The following is a 20390-nucleotide window of genomic DNA, read 5'->3' as shown; positions in this document are numbered from 1 at the left end:
TTCCAACCCAGGATACATTATCATATTTAATTGGGTCCAAACCAGGAATTATTTCTGAAAGTACTTAAAAGTCTTAAGAGTTTATTGCCACACTAAACTTTATTTATTCAATTGCGTTTTTCACTACCCATTACTTTCTTCAGAAATAGTTTGTGTACAGTGTCTGGTGAACTACCACTTCCTAAAATAGACCAATCTAAATCACTCAGAACATTTCTGTAGTTAGTTTCATTCCGTTTTCTCTTCACACCACCAGAATTACTGTAGTGTCATCAGCAGTGTAACAAACTAACATTTCTTCACATTTGTAGTTTTTCACAAACTGCAAAAGTACTGAGTAAAAATCGGAGCAGTTGCACCTGACACTTCATCGAAATTTATAACTTGAATTCCCTCCTGCAGGTCAAAATATCTTACAACGATAGGAACAAATTTCACTTTATATTTGTTTCGGCTATCCATTGTAACTGTCAAATAATTAATTTTGCCAAAGAAACTAACACATCATCAAATATAAAGAGCGAAATAACGTTCATAACTACCTCTGTTTCGGTTTTGGTTGTAATAAATGAAAATTTTGTGTCATACAAGTTTTTCACCGGTTCGGATCTGCATCTGATGTTTTGCAACTGAATTCATGTCTAGCACTGTGTTGTGAATATGTGACACATTCCAGATCACGATTTCCTAAAGAAATCTCTTGTACTTCACACATTACAATAAAATAAACACATTGCCCTTGTCGAGTTGTCAAATGAATAATAGTAAGAGAAAAGCTGTGACAGGAATAGTAAGCACGTTTCCTCACTGATGTCAAGTCCATGGTTGATTGTGGGAGACATGACCATAAGGGAATGTCTAAAAACGTTATGTCGAACGTATGTATCTGAATAAATCCTCACCAGTCGTAAAATCCTCAAACGCTCGACATTTTCGTAGCCTCAGACATTACCCTGGACAGCACTAAAAAACCAGGATTGCCTGAGCTAATCCCTGACCCATGGTAACCCTATACTTGCTGGCCTAATATTACGAGGCGCGGTCCCAGAAAGCTCGGGATTTAACGTCGAGTGTATGATTATTTTCGATACACACCAATCCCCTTAGGTGATCCCTGTAGAATGAACAACACTGAGGAAATGTCAATGCAATTGCGCGAAATTGATATGTGACTAGATAATTAATGATATTAAGATACCAGTTTTTATTAATACTTATCGTCGATAATTGCTGTTTGCTTTTAGATGCAGACAGTCATATTTTGTGCAATATCCTATCCTTATGTATTCTCAGTACTTGCATCCCTGTGTATGTTGCTCACAAGAGATAGCAAATTTTTAATTGATGATCTCACAAACAATTTGTTGTGAATTAAGTAAAAAATTTCATTCTTGGCGTTACAATATCCACAGAAATCAAAATTCCATCTGTTGACAAAGAGCACGTTTTTGGTTCACTTAAGATAACACCTCGTACTAAAAGCAGAAACATTACTCCAATCCTAGGTCGCGGGTAGCTCAGAAAAGATGATTTTGTGGGGCTTTCTGTTTACTTTGATTATGAAAAAGTTGTTCCAAGCTTTTTGTATGAAAATCTACGAGCAGTGATTATATCTTGAACAAATAAATAAAATATTAATTAACACGCTATTCATTTATGGATTTGTGAAAATGAATTATTTTAACTACAGCGTAAACATACAATAAGTTCTTATTATATATTATTCTTCCATGATTATTATGCCGTTTTACTGTGATGCAAACATTAATTTTTCTACGCAGAAGGTCGCTCTACTCCGCCATTGACAGACAACTCGTAACATATCCTGCATAATATCTCTGAATTAGTCAGAAGTGAATGACGTAAACTTAAACTCTGTGGAGTAATGTACATCACCGAAATATATAGTAGATGAAGTTCTGCTATAGGAATAGCCATGGAAGACATTTTCGAAGAAGTTGTTTCTTCGGATGATATAAAGGTTGGGATAATGACTCTCAGTTTATTCTGAAATCTATTGACAATAGTAAAGTTTTGTTACTATGAGCCGGTTATGTGATGAATGTTATTTGTTCATGATTGTTTTTGTTTTGCAGTTTTCACACAAGATAGTAATGTTTATATCGTAATGTTGACGTGGTATTTGATTAACAGTCGTTGCAAGTCACAAAGCCCAAAAACGTACAACTGAAACTTAACACAGGCCCTTTCACTCTTCATGGCCTCATTTTTGCTGTGTTTGCCTGATGAGCTTAATCGCGTACCAATATACTAAACGTTCTCGTGTGTTAGAATTTTTGCTGAGAGTTTTTGTGCGACGACGGAAGTACATTGTTTCTAATTGTTGATATGGTTTCAGAAATTTGAGACGGTTTACAATCAGCAATTGGCCAATGGAAAGGTAACGGATAAAGCGCAGTTTGAGTATGCCTGGTGTCTGGTGCGAAGTAAATATTCTGCAGATATTCGCAAAGGAATAATTCTCCTAGAAGACCTGTTCGAACGAGAGAAGGAACAAAGGAGGGATTGTTTATACTATTTAGCATTTGGTTCTGCAAGGATAAAGGTGAGTGTAATTGTGTATCTTAGGTTCAAATTGTTGTTTGAAGTGGCTTTTCAAGATTCTGTCTTGCACGAATATTTCCATCTGTGCATAACAATAATCCACATGAACCGGCTTACTGTGATAATTGGTAACCATTTGCAGTTGCTTTCCCTCCCTCCTTTACTCAAACTGCCAGCTGTTGCAAATTGTCAATTCCCTTAATGCTTATGGCCATCCCCTCTCAACTTGTCCCTTCTTTTAGTCAACTTCTCATAAATTACTTCCCAGTTTAATTAAGCACCTCATGTTTAGTTACCCTTGCTACCCACGTTATGTTCAGCATTATTACGTAATATCATGTTTCAAAAGCTGGCTAATGCTGTACATTGGACACTGCCTCCCCTCCTTGAGAGCTTGGTTGTGGTGACACTGACTTGTAGTGCGGCCCTAGGTGTTGGTTAGGTTAGAAGGTAACTTGGTTGACAGTTCATGAAGACAATATGTGTGACTGTGAAACATTGTGGTAACAGATTGATCTGGACCTTAGCATAATGATTATGATCACACTATATTTAACGAAATTGTTGACATAGGCTAACACTAAGGCAAAGTAAAAAAGCTTCATATTATTTTCATGCATATTAAATACTTCCATCATACATAAATTTAAAAAAATTGGATAACATGTACCCTAAAGCATCTTCTTTCTTCTTGTCTGAACTGTTGATTGTCTGCGTTCCACTTCAGTCGAAGGCTGCTCTCAAGACTGTTAGAACTAGCACAGTGAATAAGTAACTATAAATATTGAACTTACAGAAATAACTATATTTTTATAGTGACGAAATTTATGGTGGAATGTGTTGTAAATTCGTTGGGAGTAAAGACCACTCCCTGCATAGCAGAAGCGTTGAGTTTTTCACAGGTCAGCACAAAAGAGAATGAGAACTTCGCTAGTTCATAGATACACATATAGGTCTAAGTTACTATTTGTGTCTCATTTCTTAATCTAATTCCCTCGGTGTTGCTAGATATGGAGTACATTTTATTGTCATCATTTTAGTTTTCGTTGTTACTCCACTTATAACCTCTTCAAGACGATTTCTCTTAAACTAGTCTCTTTGCTGCCTCTGATAGAATTGTCCTTGGCAAAGCGTGAAGTAGGCTACTTTTCTTCTCTTTGAACTTTAATCCACTTCATAAATTTTTTTGGGGTTTTCTTTACTGCTTGATAAGTGTTCAGATTGATTGACATGGGGGATAACTAAAAGTCTGTATGTCCTTCCATGCTGGTTTGTTTGTGTGTCTGTAGGCTCTAACTATTGCTGTTCGGTATCTGTATAAGTTTTGGAAAACTTTCACACTCTGTATTTTATCAGAGCGTCAAAATTGTTAAGTGTTTACCAGTCAACATTCTGACAAGCTTCATCTAAATGTACAAATCCATTCAGTTGAAGCTTGTTGTTTTTTTTTTAGCCTCCACCACCTGAGAGATTTAGTGGTTCCATTAACTTGTGATTGACACATGAATACGTCCATAAACTTATGAAGTTTGTATTTAGCACTTTACAAATGCTCTGAGGATGCTTCTCTGGTCACACAACATACTTCCAAGCAGTAGTCTAGTTCATTTCGTCTAATGCATTGTGCAGCAATGTCCTGTCATTGGTTGTTGCAGTAGCATTGATGCAATTTTCTGAACTGTTAGTGTTTCGGCAGGTTCTTAATTTACCCACAAAGGAGGGAGTCAGAAAGTGTTAGATCAGGTGATGAGGGCGAAGGAATAGAACCATATAATTTTTACTACTAGTGATATATAAGTCTGTCATATAAACCACTATGAACATTAATGCTCCAAAGAGACAGGTGCTCAGTTTGTTGGAAGATTTAATTCTCATAATCTGCAGTTTGTTTTGGAAACAATCACAACTGCAACATACCAAGGTGACAGGTGCCACCCAGTCGTCCCACAGAGGAAAAACTTTCCATACATCTTGGTCTGCGGCATTATATAGACAATAATAATCAATCTCATTTATGCGCCACAGTATCATGGGAATTAGGGGACTGATGACCATAGATGTTAAGTCCCATAGTGCTCAGAGCCATTTTTATCATGGGAATTAAGAATGACCCACACTCTCACATTTTGGTGGTTCACCTAAAGGGAAGAGTGTAACCTGCATACCTAATTAGGAATTGTAACGTTTTATATGCAGCTCCATAGAAAGCCAGATTTGTTTTCTCTGATCACACTGTCCTGAGAAGCCTCTATCCAGAGGTCCAAAAATTCTGCTAATTTACATCCAGTACATATTTCTCAATAAAATTCTGTAATTGTACCATACAGAAGAGATGATTTACCTTGCGCAGTATAACGGCTGTAATTTAGTCTAGTTTTCATTTGCTGTAGTACCCACATCGCAGGGCCTATTAGAATAATGTTGTCAATCAGACTCTGTTCCTGCTTCAACTTCTGGAAGGACTGCTTGCCACTTCTCAGGAATCAGAAGTTATATGCAGTACTGAAGATTATTTGTTTGCAAGAGAGCTACCACAGCAGCAGCTAACCAGAGAATGAACTTGGATGTGCAGTCTGTTTGACATTATTACATTGTCTGTGGATGTCAGTTACTGTTGATAACATAACTGTTGCAATTCATTTTGTCACATAATTTGTTTGAATATACTATTTTTTGTTACAATAGTGAACATATTATGAGGTGGCAAGTCACGGGATATATCCTAATGTAGTGTCGGACTTCCTTTTGCCCAGTGCAGTGCAGACACTTGACATGGCAGGTACTCAAGTGTCTGAACTCTCCTGTAGAAATATTGAGCCATTCTGCGTCCCTAGCTATCCATAATTGTGGAAGTGTTACCAGGGCAGGATTTTTTACACAAACTGTCCTTTTCATTATGCTCCATAGCTGTTTTGTGGGATTAATATCAGGCGATCTGGGTGACAAAATTATTTGCTCAAATTGTCCAAAATGTTCAGAGCAACTGCGAACAACTGTGGCCTGGTAACATAGGGTGCATTGTCATCCATAAAAATTCTATCATTCTTTGGTCACATGAAGTTCATGACTGGGGCAAATAGCCTCAAAGTAGCTGAACATAACCATTTCCACTTAGTTCACTTGGCCGAAACAACCCAGTCAGTTCCATGTTATACAGATCACACCATTATGGAGCCACCACCAGCTTGCACAATATGTTGTTAACACCATGTCCATGAATCGTGGGGTCTGTGGCACACTCGAACTCTGCCATCATCTCTTACTTACATAAATCGGGACTCATCTGACCAGACCATATTTTTCCAGCTGTCTAGGGTCCAATCGACAAGGTTACAAGTCCAGGACGATCACTGCAGGTGATATGTTGTTAGCAAAGGCACTCTCAGTTGAAGCCGCCATAGTCGATTAACATCAAATTTTGCTGCACTGTCCTAATAGATTTATTTGTCATACATATCACATTGATTTCTGCAGTTACTTCATGCAGTGTGTGAAGGCTGTTGGCCAATGAGTTGCCCGTGGTGAGAGGTAATGCCTCAAATTTGGTATTCTCGTCACTCTTGACACTGTGGATCTCGAAATGTTGAATTCCCTAGCGATTTCCAAAATAAAATGTCCCATGTGTCTAGTTCAAACTATTATTCCTTATTCAAAGTCTGTTAATCCCTGTTGTGCAGCCATACTCAAGTCAGAAACCCCATTCACAAAGTGCACTGCCCATTTTACATCCTGTATGTGTGCTACTACCATCACCTGTTTAGGTACATATTGCTGTCCCATGACTTCTGCCCTCTGTGGGTCCAGGGGTTAGAATAGGCCCAATGTATTCCTGCCTGTCATAAGAGGCGACTAAAAGGAATCTCGCACATTTCGGCCTTCATCTGATGGTCCCATCAGTTTTGACCTCCATCTTTCTATATTTTCCTGAAGGGCGAGCCAATTGGGTAAGGGCGCCTTACGTGATGCATCGTGCCTTGAGATCTTTAGTTCACTACCTCGTCATCGCATTGCAGTCCCACTCATTTTTCATCTCTTGGGCAAGGACACCTTCCTTGGTGCGTTTTCCACCATGCAATATGCAGTGTCACTTTCTGTGCTGATGATGTCCATGGACTTCTTGCACCTCATATCCAGCATGGCAGCCAGTCCATTCTGGTGGGGCCGCCATGTACCCTGTTGATTGTAGACCCCTGACAACACAGGGATTGCTCTGCTGATGCCTGCGCCATTAACTCCCAACGTATGCCATGGAGTAGATGCCCATCTCCCTGGGGTATCGGGACTCCCAGCAATGGTCATCCTGCCAGGTGGCCCTTGCTGAGGCTGGGTGGTGCCCATGGGACACCAGCAGTCTCTAAGCGGGCAAAGTCTAACTTCAATGCTAAGAAATATGACCCCAAATCATTCCCCTCCATGGCCACACAATGGGAGGAACGCCATGCTGAGGCTGGCAGTGAAGCTTATTCGCCCCGGTACCTCGTATGTACAACAGTTGATGGGGAATCTTTCACGACCATGAAGCCTCAGTTTTTTGTGGAGCATCTGGCGAGGCGGAGGGCTTGTCCAAAATGCGCTCTATGTCAGTCTTCATAAAAACAGCATCCTCTGCCCAGTCACGGGCATCCTCTGCCCAGTCACGGGCATTACTTGCTCGTGACAAGTTGGGGATGTTTCTGTTACCATCAAGCCCCATAAGAGCTCAAATATGGTCCAGGATATTATATTCCACAGGGACCTTGTTTTACAGTCAGATGACGCGTTGTGCGCCAATTTAGAGTGGCAAAGTGTTTATTTTGTCTGGCGCGTCCATTGGGATCCAAGATAATCAGGTTGCCACCAGTGCCTTCATCTTGGCCTTCGAGCGTGACACATTACCTGAGAAGTTCAAGGTGATGGTCTATCGCTGTGATGTGTCAATCCATATATCCCTCTCCCTATGCGGTGCTTTAAGTGCTGGAAGATCGGCCATACGTCTTTCCACTGTACTTCCAGCATCACATGTCGAGATTGTGGGCATCCATCACATCCCAGTACTCAATGTGCACTGCCTCCAATCTGTGTCAGCTGTGGAGAGCATCATTCACCTTGCTCGCCAGACTGCAGGATTTTACAGGCAGAGAGGAAAATCATGGAATACAAGACCCTGGACCAACTGACCTACACTGAGGCTAAGAGGAAATTTGAGTACTTACATCGTGTGGCTATGACCTGCTCTTACACTGCTACTACAAGAACAGTAGTCGCCCCATCAGTTCCTCACATTCCTGTCGCCTCTCAGAACCAGAATACTACACCTGCCGTCTTGATGGTGTGTGTGTGTGGGGGGGGGGGGGGGGGTACTTCCCTCGCTGTTGCTCCCGCACCACCTTCTTCGGGGGGCAAACCCCCCCCCCCTCACCCCCTCACCCAACAGTCTTCTTCGACTCCTCTTGCTAGGAAGGGGTGAAGGGGCCCATTGGGTCACTCCCTTCCCAGGTTTCTTCTAGTGGGAAAGATGACACCTGCCGGTGACTGAAGAGCCCAAAAGCAGCTGGGCATAGGGCTTCACGCTCATCTTCAGTCCCAGAGACTGGATCAGGGAAGTCCTCCCAGCGAGGGAAGCTCAAGGAACAGCGAGAGAAATCCAAAAAAAGATCCTAAAGACCAAGGGAATTCCGGTGGCACCCACACCACCGCTACATACAAGCTCTGTGTCTGAGTATAAGGTGGAGAATTAGGCATCTGCTGAGGATCTAGATCTCGCCGGACCCTCAGACACAATAGATACAGCCTGCTTAGGCAATAAGTCAGTGGCAGCAGGTGACCCTGAGGCATAGCCTGCCTCATTGAATGTTCATGCCTTCCCAGTCTCACAATGATGTCATCCTCCAGTGGAATTGCGGTGGTTTTTTCCACCGCCTGGCTGCGCTACGGCAACTGTTAAGCTTTACACGTGCTTTTTTGTACTCCAAGAAACCTGCTTCCCGGCAATACGGACCCCAGCCCTCCACGGCTATAGGGGATATTACAGGAACTGTACCAACTATAATAGTGTGTCAGGTGGAGTTTGCGTTTATGTCCTAAACTCGGTCTGTAGTGAAACTGTGCCCCTTCAAACCCCTGTAGAAGCTGTGGCTGTCAGCATGACGTCGACGCAGGAAGTAACTGTCTGCAGTGTATATCTTCCTCCAGATGGTGCAGTACCCCTGAATGTACTAGCTGCACCTTTCCATCGCCTCCCTAAACCCTTCCTACTATTGGGAGATTTTAATGCCCATAATCCCTCGTGGCATGGCGCCATGCGTACTGGCAGAGGCAGAGATGTTGGAACTTTACTGTCTTCGATCTCTGCCTCTTACGTACTGGTGCTGCCCTGCCACACATGTCAGTGTGGCTCATGGCAGTTACTCGGCCATTGATTTATCAATTTGCAGCACAGGACTTCTTCCATCTATCCACTGGAGAGCACATGATGACCTGTGTAGTAGTGCCCACTTCGCCATCTTCCTGTCACTGGCCCGGTGTCAGGCCCAGGAAGCCTGCCCAGATAGGCTTTAAACAAGGTGGAGTGGGAAACTTTCTCACCTCTGTTGTCTCCATTAAATCTCCCTCACACGGTTACATTGATATGATGGTTGAGCAGGTGACTACAACAATGGTCTCTGCGGCAGAAAATGCGATCCCTCACTCTTTAGTAGGCCCCCGGCTAAAGGCAGTTCCTTGGTGTTCACTGGAAGTCACTGAAGCAATTAAGGAGCATTGGCGAGCTCTACAGTGGCATAAGCACGCCCTTCCGTGGAGCACCTCATAGCCTTTAAACATCTCCGTGCCCGCGTTCGCCAACTTGTCAGACGATGGAAGCAGGAGTGTTGGGAGAGATAAGTGTCGACCATTTGATGCCATATGTCACCTTCCCAAGTCTGGGCTAAGGTGAAATGTGTTTTTGGATGCCAGACCCCAACAGGTGTTCCCGGTGTTAATGTAAATGGCGGGTTATCTACCGATGCAAATGCGATTGCCGAGCCCTTTGCTCAAGGCTCTCCGTCGGAGAATTACCCCCAGCCTTTCGCAATCTCAAACGGTGGCAGGAAGGGGAAGTCCTCTCATTCACTACATGCCACAGTGAATCCTATAACGCCACATTTACAGAGTGGGAGCTCCTCAGTAACCTTGCACATTGTCCCGACATAACTCCTGGGCCAGATCGGATCCACAGTCAGGTGACATCTCCTCATCCTCCTCAATCTGATCTGGTGTGATGGCGTCTTTCCATCGCAATGACTGGAGAGCACCATTATTCTAGTGCTCAAACCCAGTTAAATCCCCCTTGGTGTGGATAGCTATTGGCCCATCAGCCTCACCAATGTTCTTTGTTAGCTGCTGGAATGTATGGTGTGTTGGCGGTTGGGTTTGATCTTGAAGTCACATGGCCTACTGGCTCCATGTCAGAGCGGCTTCTGCCAGTGTCGCTCTCCCACTGTTAATCTTGTGTCCCTTGAGTCTGCCATCCGAACAGCCTTTTCCAGACGCCAACACCTGGTTGCCGTCTTTTTTTATGTACGAAAAGCGTATGACACCACCTGGCGACATCATATCCTTGCCACATTATACGAGTGGGGTCTTCGAGGCCCACTCCCGATTTTTATCCAAAATTTACTGTTGCTTTGTACCTTCTGTGTCAAAGTTGGTGCCTCCCATAGTTCCACCCATATCCAAGAGAATGGGGTCTGGCAGGGCTCTGTATTGAGTGTGTGTGTGTTTTTAGTGGTCATTAATGGTCTTAGCAGCAGCAGCAGTAGGGCTGTGCATCTCGCCTTCTGTGTGGGCAGACGACTTCTGCATTTCATACTTCTCCACCAGTACTGGTGTTGCTGAGCAGCGCGTATGGGGAGTCATCCAGAAGGCGCAGTCATGGGCTGTAGCCCACTGTTTCCGGTTTTCAGTCGTAAAGTCGTGTGTTTGCACTTCTGTCGGCATCTCACCGTTCATCCAAAACCAGAACTTTACCTTAATGATGATTCACTCACTTCAGTGGTGACACATTGGTTCTTAGGACTGGTTTTCGACGCCTGATTGACTTGGCTTCCTCACTTTCGTCACCTTTATGCCCTCCACTGCCTGAGCAACACCAACTGGGGGTGCAGATCGCTCCACACTGCTGCAGCTCTACAGAGCCCTTGTTCAATCCCGCCTTGACTGTGGGAGTCTGGTTTACGGTTCAGCAGTGCCCTCAGTGTTGCGTTTACTCGACCCAGTGCACCACTGTGGCATTCGCCTAGCGACAGGAGCTTTTAGGACGAGTCCTTTGACCAGCGTACTGGTGGAGGCTAAAGTCCCTCCATTGCAGGGTGATGTGCACAACTGATGGCCAGTTACGTCGCCCACGTTCATATTTCTCCTGTGCTTCCAAATTACCATCTCCTTTTCCCATCCATGGTGGTTCATCTCCTGCATTGGCAACCCAGGTACCACCTATACTTGAGGGCCATTCACATACAACTCCATGGTGTACACCTAGACAGCAGCTTCGTTTGGACCTTTTTTTTCACATGACCCTAAGGACTCAGTTAACCCTGCGGCTCTCCGCTGCAGTTCCTCTAGATTCTTCACATGTAATGAGCCCATGATGTGGTTTACACCAACATCTCGATGGCTGATGATCATGTCGGCTTCGCATATGTCCATGGAGGACATTCCTTGCCCGATAGCTGCAGTGTTTTCACTTCCGAGCTGGTGGCTATATTCTGTGCTCTTGAGCACACCTATTCATGCCCTGGGGAGTCATTTCTTCTGTGTACTGACTCCTTGAGCAGTCCTCAAGCTATCGACCAGTGCTACCCTTGTCATCCTTTGGTATCAACCATCCAGGAGTCCATTTATGCCCTGGAACGGTCCAGTTGTTCAGTGGTGTTTGTCTGGACCCCAGGTCACATCGGCATCCCAGGCAACAAACTTGCTGACAGGCTGGCCAAACAGGCTACGCGGAAACTGCTTATGGAGATAGGCTTCTGTGCAACCACAAGCTTTAGTAGCGTTGGGTGACAGAATGGCATAACCTCAGTATGCATAACAAACTGCATGCCATTAAGGAGACTACGAACGTGTGCAAGACCTCCATGCGGTCCTCTCCTGGGGTACCTGTGGTTCTCTGTTGGCTCTGCATTGGCCATGCTTGGGTGACACATGGCTACCTTCTTCGCCGTGATGACCTGCGTCTGTGTCGGTGTGGCGCCAGGCTGACAGTGGCCCATATCTTAGTGAGATGTCCTCTTTTGGCTGCCCTGTGGCGGGCTTTCCAGTTACAGGACTCGCTGCCATTAATTTTAGCTGACAGCACCTCATCGGCTAATTTAGTTTTACGTTTCATGTGTGACAGTGGGTTTTATCATTCTATAAAAGTTTTAACGCATGTCCTTTGTCCCTTTGTGTTCTCACTCTAATACTTTTAGGTTGTATGTGTCTCAGAGTGGCTGGCTTTTCCTTTTATTCTTGTGGTCGACCACAAGAATATCCCTCTTACCTTTCTCTTGCTTCTCTGTGGTTTTCTTTTCCTGTTTTGTCCATAGTAGTGTTGGTTGGCCTTCTGTCATTCTTCACATTCTTCCTTTCTCCTGTTATTGTTCTGTACGTCTCCTTTCTTTTTTCCTTCCCTTGTGTACTTATTTTACTGGGAACAAGGGACCCATGACCTTGCAGTTTGGTCCCTTGCCCCTTTTTTAAACCAACCAACCAAGACTTCTGCCATCTCGTGGTATTCTCTTCAGCTGATGACGTGAGCAGAAAAGTAATAAGGCTATTACTGTTCTGCATGACGAATTCAGCACAGCTGGTAAATGGAGAAAGTACAAAGGAATGTCATTGCACAGATTCTGTGGCTATGTTGGTTATGACAAAGTGATATCGCGTGTACAAGTGTCAATCACTTTGTGTAATAGTTGTAGTATGCATTCAGACAAACAGCATAATATATTTCTGAAGTAATTGAAAGCCTTTTCTGCTGTTTTTAGTCATGTAACATGGGGGGGGGGGGGGGGGGTTTGATAAGTTTTCTTAGTGTGTTGCCAAGTTAAATCCCATTGTAAGAAACGTCGTACTATTATATAACTGAGTTAGATTGAAATTATTGATCTTCAAGTCAGAAACTTTTTGTAATATTTTGTTATGTTTAAGACTATATAATAATTGCCTGTGTATAAAATACACAACTGATTCATTAATTCAGCCCTTATCCAGGATTCTCAGAAATTTGAAGTTATGTAGTTATCAATATTTGTTTGCAGAAACCACACTCTGCACTTCTTTATATTGTGAAGTTTTGTTGCATTTTCTCTTGCTTTATCAGCCGTGCTTGAGAGTAGATTTTAAACTGTGGGGTGGTGTGTAATTATAATTGTGCTACAAAGCTGTACAACATCATTGGTTCCTGGACAGTAGAGGTAGTCCATTTCTACATTGGTAGTTGTGTGTAGTGTTGTTACTTTATTTTATTTATTGATATACTTATTCCTTAGATCCTTTCCTATGTGGAAGACACTAGGATGTGGAACAACTTAGTATATACAAATGTGTTTTCATAGAATGTAGTTACCTTACAAAAACAGACTTGCAACATAAGTTTTCACAAAAGCAGTTGCAGGGAAAGTACATAATAAAATTCTACAACAGAAAAAATGAGCAAAGTGATAAAGACAAGTTGAGTTGCTGATAGGCACAATGAAAAGACTGTTCTTTTTGTTGTGCCTATCTACAACTCAGCATCTCCACTATATAGTGAGTGGCAACTTACCTTTTCATAATATTGTTAAATTCCATTGTGGCCTTTCCATTGTTTGAAATAGTAGATTTTGTGACAATGATGTTTTCAATTTGAGATTGTCTGAGATTGTCCTAATGATAAAAGTAGCGGGAGACTAATATTTTATGGTTTGGAGGATATGAGGTTCTCAGCTGACCATACTATGAGGAGACCTAAGAATTTGCTGCAGTGTAATCTTAGTATTTGCTGAGACTCGCGTAAAATAGGAATCTCTGGGACTTCAAAGCTGAAGTGGATGTAATTGATTTTGCTGTGAGCAATGTAATTTGTTTCTGTAACTATTGACACTTGCTTTCATTGTGCTTTCAAATATAAGAATATCAGCTGCCTTCAGTGGCAAAAGGTGTACCTCATCTATTAACACTTCTCTTCTTTGCTGTGGTGGCTCAGATTTGAGGATGCATAGTAAAGAATTGAATAGTGTTAAACTACTGTCCTTACCTAGTGGACAAACAGAACATTAAATGGAAATAACAGATATGAAATCAATAATCATTACAGAGGAACAAGGGCTCTTGTACAATAGTTTGGGGGGGGGGGGGGGGGCTGGAGGGTAGGGGAAGGCCTGGGGTATGGAGTATTTTTAATATCTTGGAAGACTAGTAATGACTTGTAAGTAGCCATTAAAAAAAATCAATTCTGACCCTGGTAAAAACCTGTGTAACACAGACTTCTAAATCATTTTTGTGAAAGAAAAGAAACGGTCTTCCTTTCTCTGAGAACTGGGAGGGGAGAGGAGGGAGGGGGGGGGGGGGGCTGTGCAGTGCCCCAAATGCGGGGGAGCCGTTCTTGGAGAGGAATGATTTGTCACAAAAAAATATTGAAGGGAATAATCTTCGTTGCAGAAAGTCTTAAGTATCTAGTATAATATAGGCCTAATTGTATCATCTTATATGGATTACACACAGATGAAAATGCACTTAGTCCGAAACAACAAAATCTTAAGTAGAACCAAATAGTAGTTTATCCTAACGAAATTTGTTTCTTGCCTAACGAGTATAACCAAAAATCTTAATAAAACTTGCTTGGGATTCTTATATAACGCAATTGTGTATGCAGAATAGATATGTATTAAGACCACTAAAGATGCTTCATAAATAAACAAAAGCAAAATGCATATGGCACAAAGCAAACAAATGTCTTTTATTTTCACAGGACCACATTTCCACAAGTGTCAAAGCAACTGAATAATGACAATAAGTGTAAAAAAATGATGATGATGATGATGATGATGATGATACATAAGATTTAGTTCTAAATACTCATGTAGATGTGCTATGAAAATTTATTGCAGACGGGTCACTATTTTTGCATACTTTCAAAGGAGAAGGCCCAGAGAAAAGTTTGTATAGCATCTCAGGAATTATAATTTCTCAAAAGAACATATTTCTTACAGTTAGTCTAATACAGTGCTTTGTTATCCAATGAACTTTTGCTGTAGAGTGTATAGGTTGGCAACAATAGCTTCATATAGCCAAAAGTAAAATTGCCGTCAGTCTGAAGATTCATTTGAACATGACAGTGCTTCATTGGTAATGGTTCTATTGGACGCTGTATGCTATTGCTCCCTTCAAACTGACTGGGTCGGTCAGTTGTAAGGGGATGCACAGTTGAAGCAGACTCTTTACAATTGTCCAGCTTAATATTTTCACATATGGAAGTCAGAGGTGAAAAGAGGTAAATGATACAAAAATTGATAGGGCAGAGTGAATATTGATACACCAGTGTCTGAATTTGTTGTTTGACCTGTGGGAGGGTAATTTTAGGTAACTCTTGAGAGGCAAGAAAAATATTGTGTACGGTACAGAATTAAAAATGTGGCAACAAGTATCATGAGGAGCACCATGTTACATATAGTGAGGGCTGAGAGGTACTCATTGGTTTTAGTCAAGAGCACTGCATTTTGTGTCATTTTCTCTGAAATTGTGTGCTTGTTTTCTTTGTATCAGATGTCATTCTGGCAATATTTTTCTCTCATATGATGAACGTTTTAAGAAAATATGCAAATTTTAAAATTGTTTTCTGAGGCATTGCCCGTAATAGAAGACACACTTACTCCACTATCACAAGGACTAGGTCTAGTAAACTGTCTGGTTGCTCAGTTAAACTGTAAAGCTGCAGCAGAAGTCGTGTATGAGGTTTGCAACAATATTGATACTAAAAAAAATTGTAGCCAAGGTCACTGATAATTCAAGACATTTGTTGAACTTGTTTGTTGCATTACTGTTTCGCACATAGCCCATCGTCATATCTGCCAAAAAAACTGTTACGCAGTCATTAGCATAAAGTTATTCCACACATACACACTTAATAAAACAATTATGTAATGTGTGACAGTGTAGGCTGCACAAATGATACATTGTAGATTGTATTTTATTGGTCCTGTTGTCTACATAGCAGCTTATGCATGAGACATTGGACAAGTCAAGTTATAATATACAGGCTGAAAGTTATTTCAAGGAATACATATTTAAGCTTACAATAATACACTTTACACGTAAGTATTTATGTAACACATTTCATAAATTTAAATATTCTTCAATGGAGTAAAAGCAGTAATGCTGTAAATATGACTTTAGAGATTTTCCAAATGTATTGATCTCAGTGATAGCTTTTATGTTTTCAGGAAGTTTGTTATAAAGCTTAACTCCCATGTGAAAAGCACCTTTTTGGCACAGTGCTGTGCTGATTTGAGTCATATGTAAGTTTGTTTTGTCTGGTAAAGTGCTCGTGTATATCACAGTTTTTTTGCAGTCTCTGGTCCCTTGCCTATTACATTTAATTTAAAGAACAAAAGGGTTTCCATAATGTATACACACGGTAATGGAGGAATACCAGATTTCTTAAACAGGGGTTTACAAGAGTCTCTAGGCTTGCACCCAAACAAGATTCTAATGGCCCTATTTTGTAGTTTAAAAGTGCTATTAGCTGTTTTAGCGTTTCCCCAGAAGGTGACCCCATATCTAAGACGAGAATGAAAGTACGCATGATATGCATTCAATACTGTTATCTCACTACAGCATGATTTTAATGAACAAAGAAGGTAACATGTTTTGCTCAGTTCTGCATTGAGATATTCAATATGCTTATTCCATCTGATGTTACTCTGCAGCCAAAGTCCTAAGAATTTGGTTTCAGTATTGTTACCAACTGGTTCGTCATTGATAGAGAGTGATGGGATAAACATGTCTGTGTTAGGAACATTGTGGAATTTTAGAGCAACGGTTTTCTTACTGTTTATTACAAGCTGATTACTCTGTTCTCAGCTGCTAAGTTGTTTCGTGACTGTGTTTACTGTCTGCTGTAACTGTTCATTGTCGTCTCCTTTTAGTAGAATCGTGGTGTCATCTGCAAATATGATTGTTTTGTGTGCATCAATATTTAAGCTTAGATCATTTATGTACAGAAGAAACAGAAGGGGTCCCAATACTGATCCCTGGGGTACACCACATTTTATTTGTTTATAGTCGGATAAGTGATTAGATACAGTTTTTAGTTCAATATTTGTGTGCTTGACGCACACTGCCTGCCTACGATTAGTCAGGAAGGAACTGATCCACTTGTTGGACAGACCTCGAAAACCATATCTTTCTAGCTTTTATAGCAGAATTTTATGGTCCACCATGTCAGAAGCTTTTGTCAAGTCAATAAAGACTCCTATTGTTTCCTGTTTTTTGCCCATCAGGTTTAGGATGGAATTGATGCACTCATAGACAGCAGTTGTCGTTGACTTCTTATTTCTGAATCCATGTTGTTCATTACATAGGATGCTGTTTTTATTTATAAATTTCATAAGTTTCTCATACATAACTTTTTCCAGTACTTTAGAGATGCAGGAGGAAATTGTGATGGGTCTGTAGTTGTTTACATTGTCTTTATCCCCTTTTTTGTATACAAAGTGATTAAAAAATTGTACACGCAAATGTCACACACAAAGGAGCACAATGCTAGAATAGTAGTGCAAAATGGCCAAAATCATAAATACACAAGTGGAGGAAGTGATGCACACACAATTAATACTTAACACTACACACCAGATAGTACACAAGCCAGTAGTGTGTTAAGCCAATAAAAGATAATTTTTTAATATGATTGCAAATGTGCAGTAACTATTATCAAAGGTACGATGGAAACTTACGAAAGGTCATGAATATAAAACAAATAAACCATCAGAATAACAATCAATATATCAACAAAAACAATCAATTTTTGACATTGTAATGTAATTGGGTAGATAAAAAATTCACGCACCAAATGATGAATTCTTCCCCTAGACACAAATTCCTCCAAACTTCGCTGGAGGGAACTAATGGTGCAACGTGTCCTTGGTTCTCACCACCCACCTGGCCTTAATTTACATTAATTTCTTCCATCTCAGCATTTCTTCACAGTAATTACTCCTTTCTTCACTCCTTTTTAGTTTTCTGCATCTTTCATTTTCGTGCCTATTTTTCGTCTCCCCTCCCCCCCCCCCCTCCCCCCCACTCCTACTATCTTGTATACAGTGCACTTGACTTTCCAATCTTATTAACTCATGCATGATGTTTTAGCAGTTATCTGTCTCTTGCATATTAACCGCTCTCCCACCTTTAAGCTCTAAGGTTTTCAAATCTTGTCCAGTGCAGTCCCAAACAGTCTGTCTTTCCCTATCATCCCATGTGTTAGGTCTCACCTGCCCTTTGGTGCTGGGTGACTTTTCTAAAACCTACCTCTTTCCCTAGACCTCTGTCTTTTTCCGTCACCCCTCTTCCTTCCTCTTCAACCTTCCTGCCAGAAAGAGGAGACGAAAGCTTACGTAATAATAACCTTTTATGTGTATGTTCTGCCGCCACTTGGTGAGTAGATTTTTTTATCTGTCCAATTACAGAATAACTGTTAAAGTGCTGTTATATAGCCTACCTCCAGGTGGCAGATAAATCTACTGCCAAAGCCTAATATACGAGTTAGATATCTAAAGTAAAACAAAGTGGAGAACCATGAGGCATTCTCTACAGTATAGATGAACATAGCCATATATTGCTTTTGCATACACATGGGGATGTGCTTGAGCCTGCAGACTGATGTAGTGCACATATTCAAACTCAATTAAAGCAGAAAAAATGTAGCGAAAATACAGTTACAAACCAAATAAAATAATAATGACAATAAATACAAAAAAATTCCAAGTAAGAGAGACAGTAGGGTGAGCATTTTATTTATTAAAACTCATGTGTTACTACAGAAGATATTACAGTAAAAAGAGAAAATAATGAATCTGAAATATTTGATGATAAATGTAATACAACTAAGGGAGAGATGGAAAAACAGACTAATGAATCAGCAAATGGTCACAAATATTTTAGTACCATTGCCTGCTATTTGAAATTGTTTATTTATGACAGTGTCTGGATCAGACTGGCAATACATGTAAGCTTCCAACTCCTCAAGATTGTAGAGGTCCATACCCTTCTATTCAACATGCAAGATAGCTAAACTGTCATTAATGAGGGAGCAACAGATGACACCTAATTGTGCTATTGTAAGAGTGCTCCCTAAATCTTTCTAAAAATGTCTCTGCCCATCAGGCCCACATAGATGCTACCCGGGAAATGCATGTGATTGTGTTAAACACAAGAATTTTTTAGTCTTAGTAGTTTTATCATTGAGACTATGCCACAAAGCAAGTTAGTTTCTTTCATATGCAGAAATCCACCTGAAGCTCTGCTTTTATGAAGGCTTGTGCAATCCTGTTGTGTCAAGGACCAAATTAGGACATGGCAATGTGTGTAATTTTATCCTTGGAAGAATATAACTAATGTTGCTTGTTTTTAAGAATTTTTCTGCTCATCTCACTTACGACCTTTTCCAAATAGCCATTGGCTTGTCCTAACTGTATCAATTTTGTTTCCTTATTAACTACATCATTATCCAAATTTACTTTCACTAACCTATGAAACAATAATGAAAATTGCGCTTTAAAAGTAGATTTTTCTGTCACGTGGTGGTGCCTATAAAATAGTGCTTTAAATGTTAATGATACTTTGTTATGTATTTATTTTGTACTACTGGTCCTTCATAAGTAAGTTTCCTTGGTTTCTTTGGTATTAGTTATGGCACAGTCATAATTCTATTAAAAAAAAGTTCTTTTTTGTGTGTAGTAATGGAGTGCCACTGGTTTGTTCACCATCTGGTGAGTGTAATCTGTCTTAATTTTAGATGTATCGCTTCCTTCACTTACGTGTTGATGATGTTGATCACTTGACACTTAACATCCTGCTGTGCATCTTTATGTATGACATAGTTTGCATTTAAAATTTTTTTCATCAGCTTTGTATTTTGATGTGTATAATTTGTAGATTCGACATTGTCATGTTACATATTTTTGTATTAAGACTTGGTGTGGATTACCTGTGTGCTCATGATTGTATAATAATTTTTTTGACACACTAACCGATGATGGGCTATCCACGAAACATGTAATGCAATGAAGTTTGACTAACATCTTTGACTGTTATTGGCGACTTACCAGTGTTGGTTACATTCTTTATAAGAAATTTATATGCCATTGATGGTAATAACCAATCATATGAGGACAAGGAGAGCTCTGGGTCACAAACAGTCACAATTCCTCTCCAGATAGGTCAGCTCAGTGCCATCAGTGGAGAATCATGTTGTGCTACCAGTAATAATGACACAGCAGAGAAATTAACCATTGAGCTGTCAACAGCTCTCAGCTCAACAAAGGAAGAACATGAGCAAATAGTGGCCCTTCTCCATCTATTTTTGGGCACATAAAGTCGAGAGAGGAAATGAGGAAGACCAGGCAGTGCAATGTGTAGCACTATATCAACACTGTAGATCATGCCTCCTATCAGTCAGTACTCATAATGGATGTATCCAGCTGAATGATTGATAATTCAGGACCTGTATTAATGTTTCACGATTCTGCTGTTTGCTTTTCATTGACAGCTCTCATATCAAATGAAAATGCAACAGGTTTCTGTGGCTGGGAGCTACAAAGTGAATTAAAATACATTCACATGATTAAAAA

The 20390-nt window shown here is 40.8% G+C and overlaps 1 protein-coding gene across 1 annotated transcript in view; it reads left to right on the top strand.

Annotated features, from left to right (window-relative positions):
* The first annotated feature begins 1821 nt into the window (after positions 1–1821).
* The window catches only part of LOC124776713 (mitochondrial fission 1 protein), a 41035-nt gene continuing 22466 nt past the window's right edge, over positions 1822–20390 (top strand). Inside the window, exons 1-2 of the mRNA XM_047251825.1 lie at positions 1822–1981; positions 2360–2566. Of these exons, the coding sequence (XP_047107781.1) occupies positions 1937–1981; positions 2360–2566 (252 nt within the window). The 5' untranslated portion in view covers positions 1822–1936. The remainder of the gene's footprint in view (positions 1982–2359; positions 2567–20390) is intronic.

The sequence above is a fragment of the Schistocerca piceifrons genome, chromosome 2 (genome assembly GCF_021461385.2).
Source record: "Schistocerca piceifrons isolate TAMUIC-IGC-003096 chromosome 2, iqSchPice1.1, whole genome shotgun sequence".
Taxonomy (NCBI): Eukaryota; Metazoa; Arthropoda; class Insecta; order Orthoptera; family Acrididae; genus Schistocerca; species Schistocerca piceifrons.
Note: the sequence above shows the minus strand (reverse complement) of the source record. Positions and strands in the feature narration are given on the sequence as shown.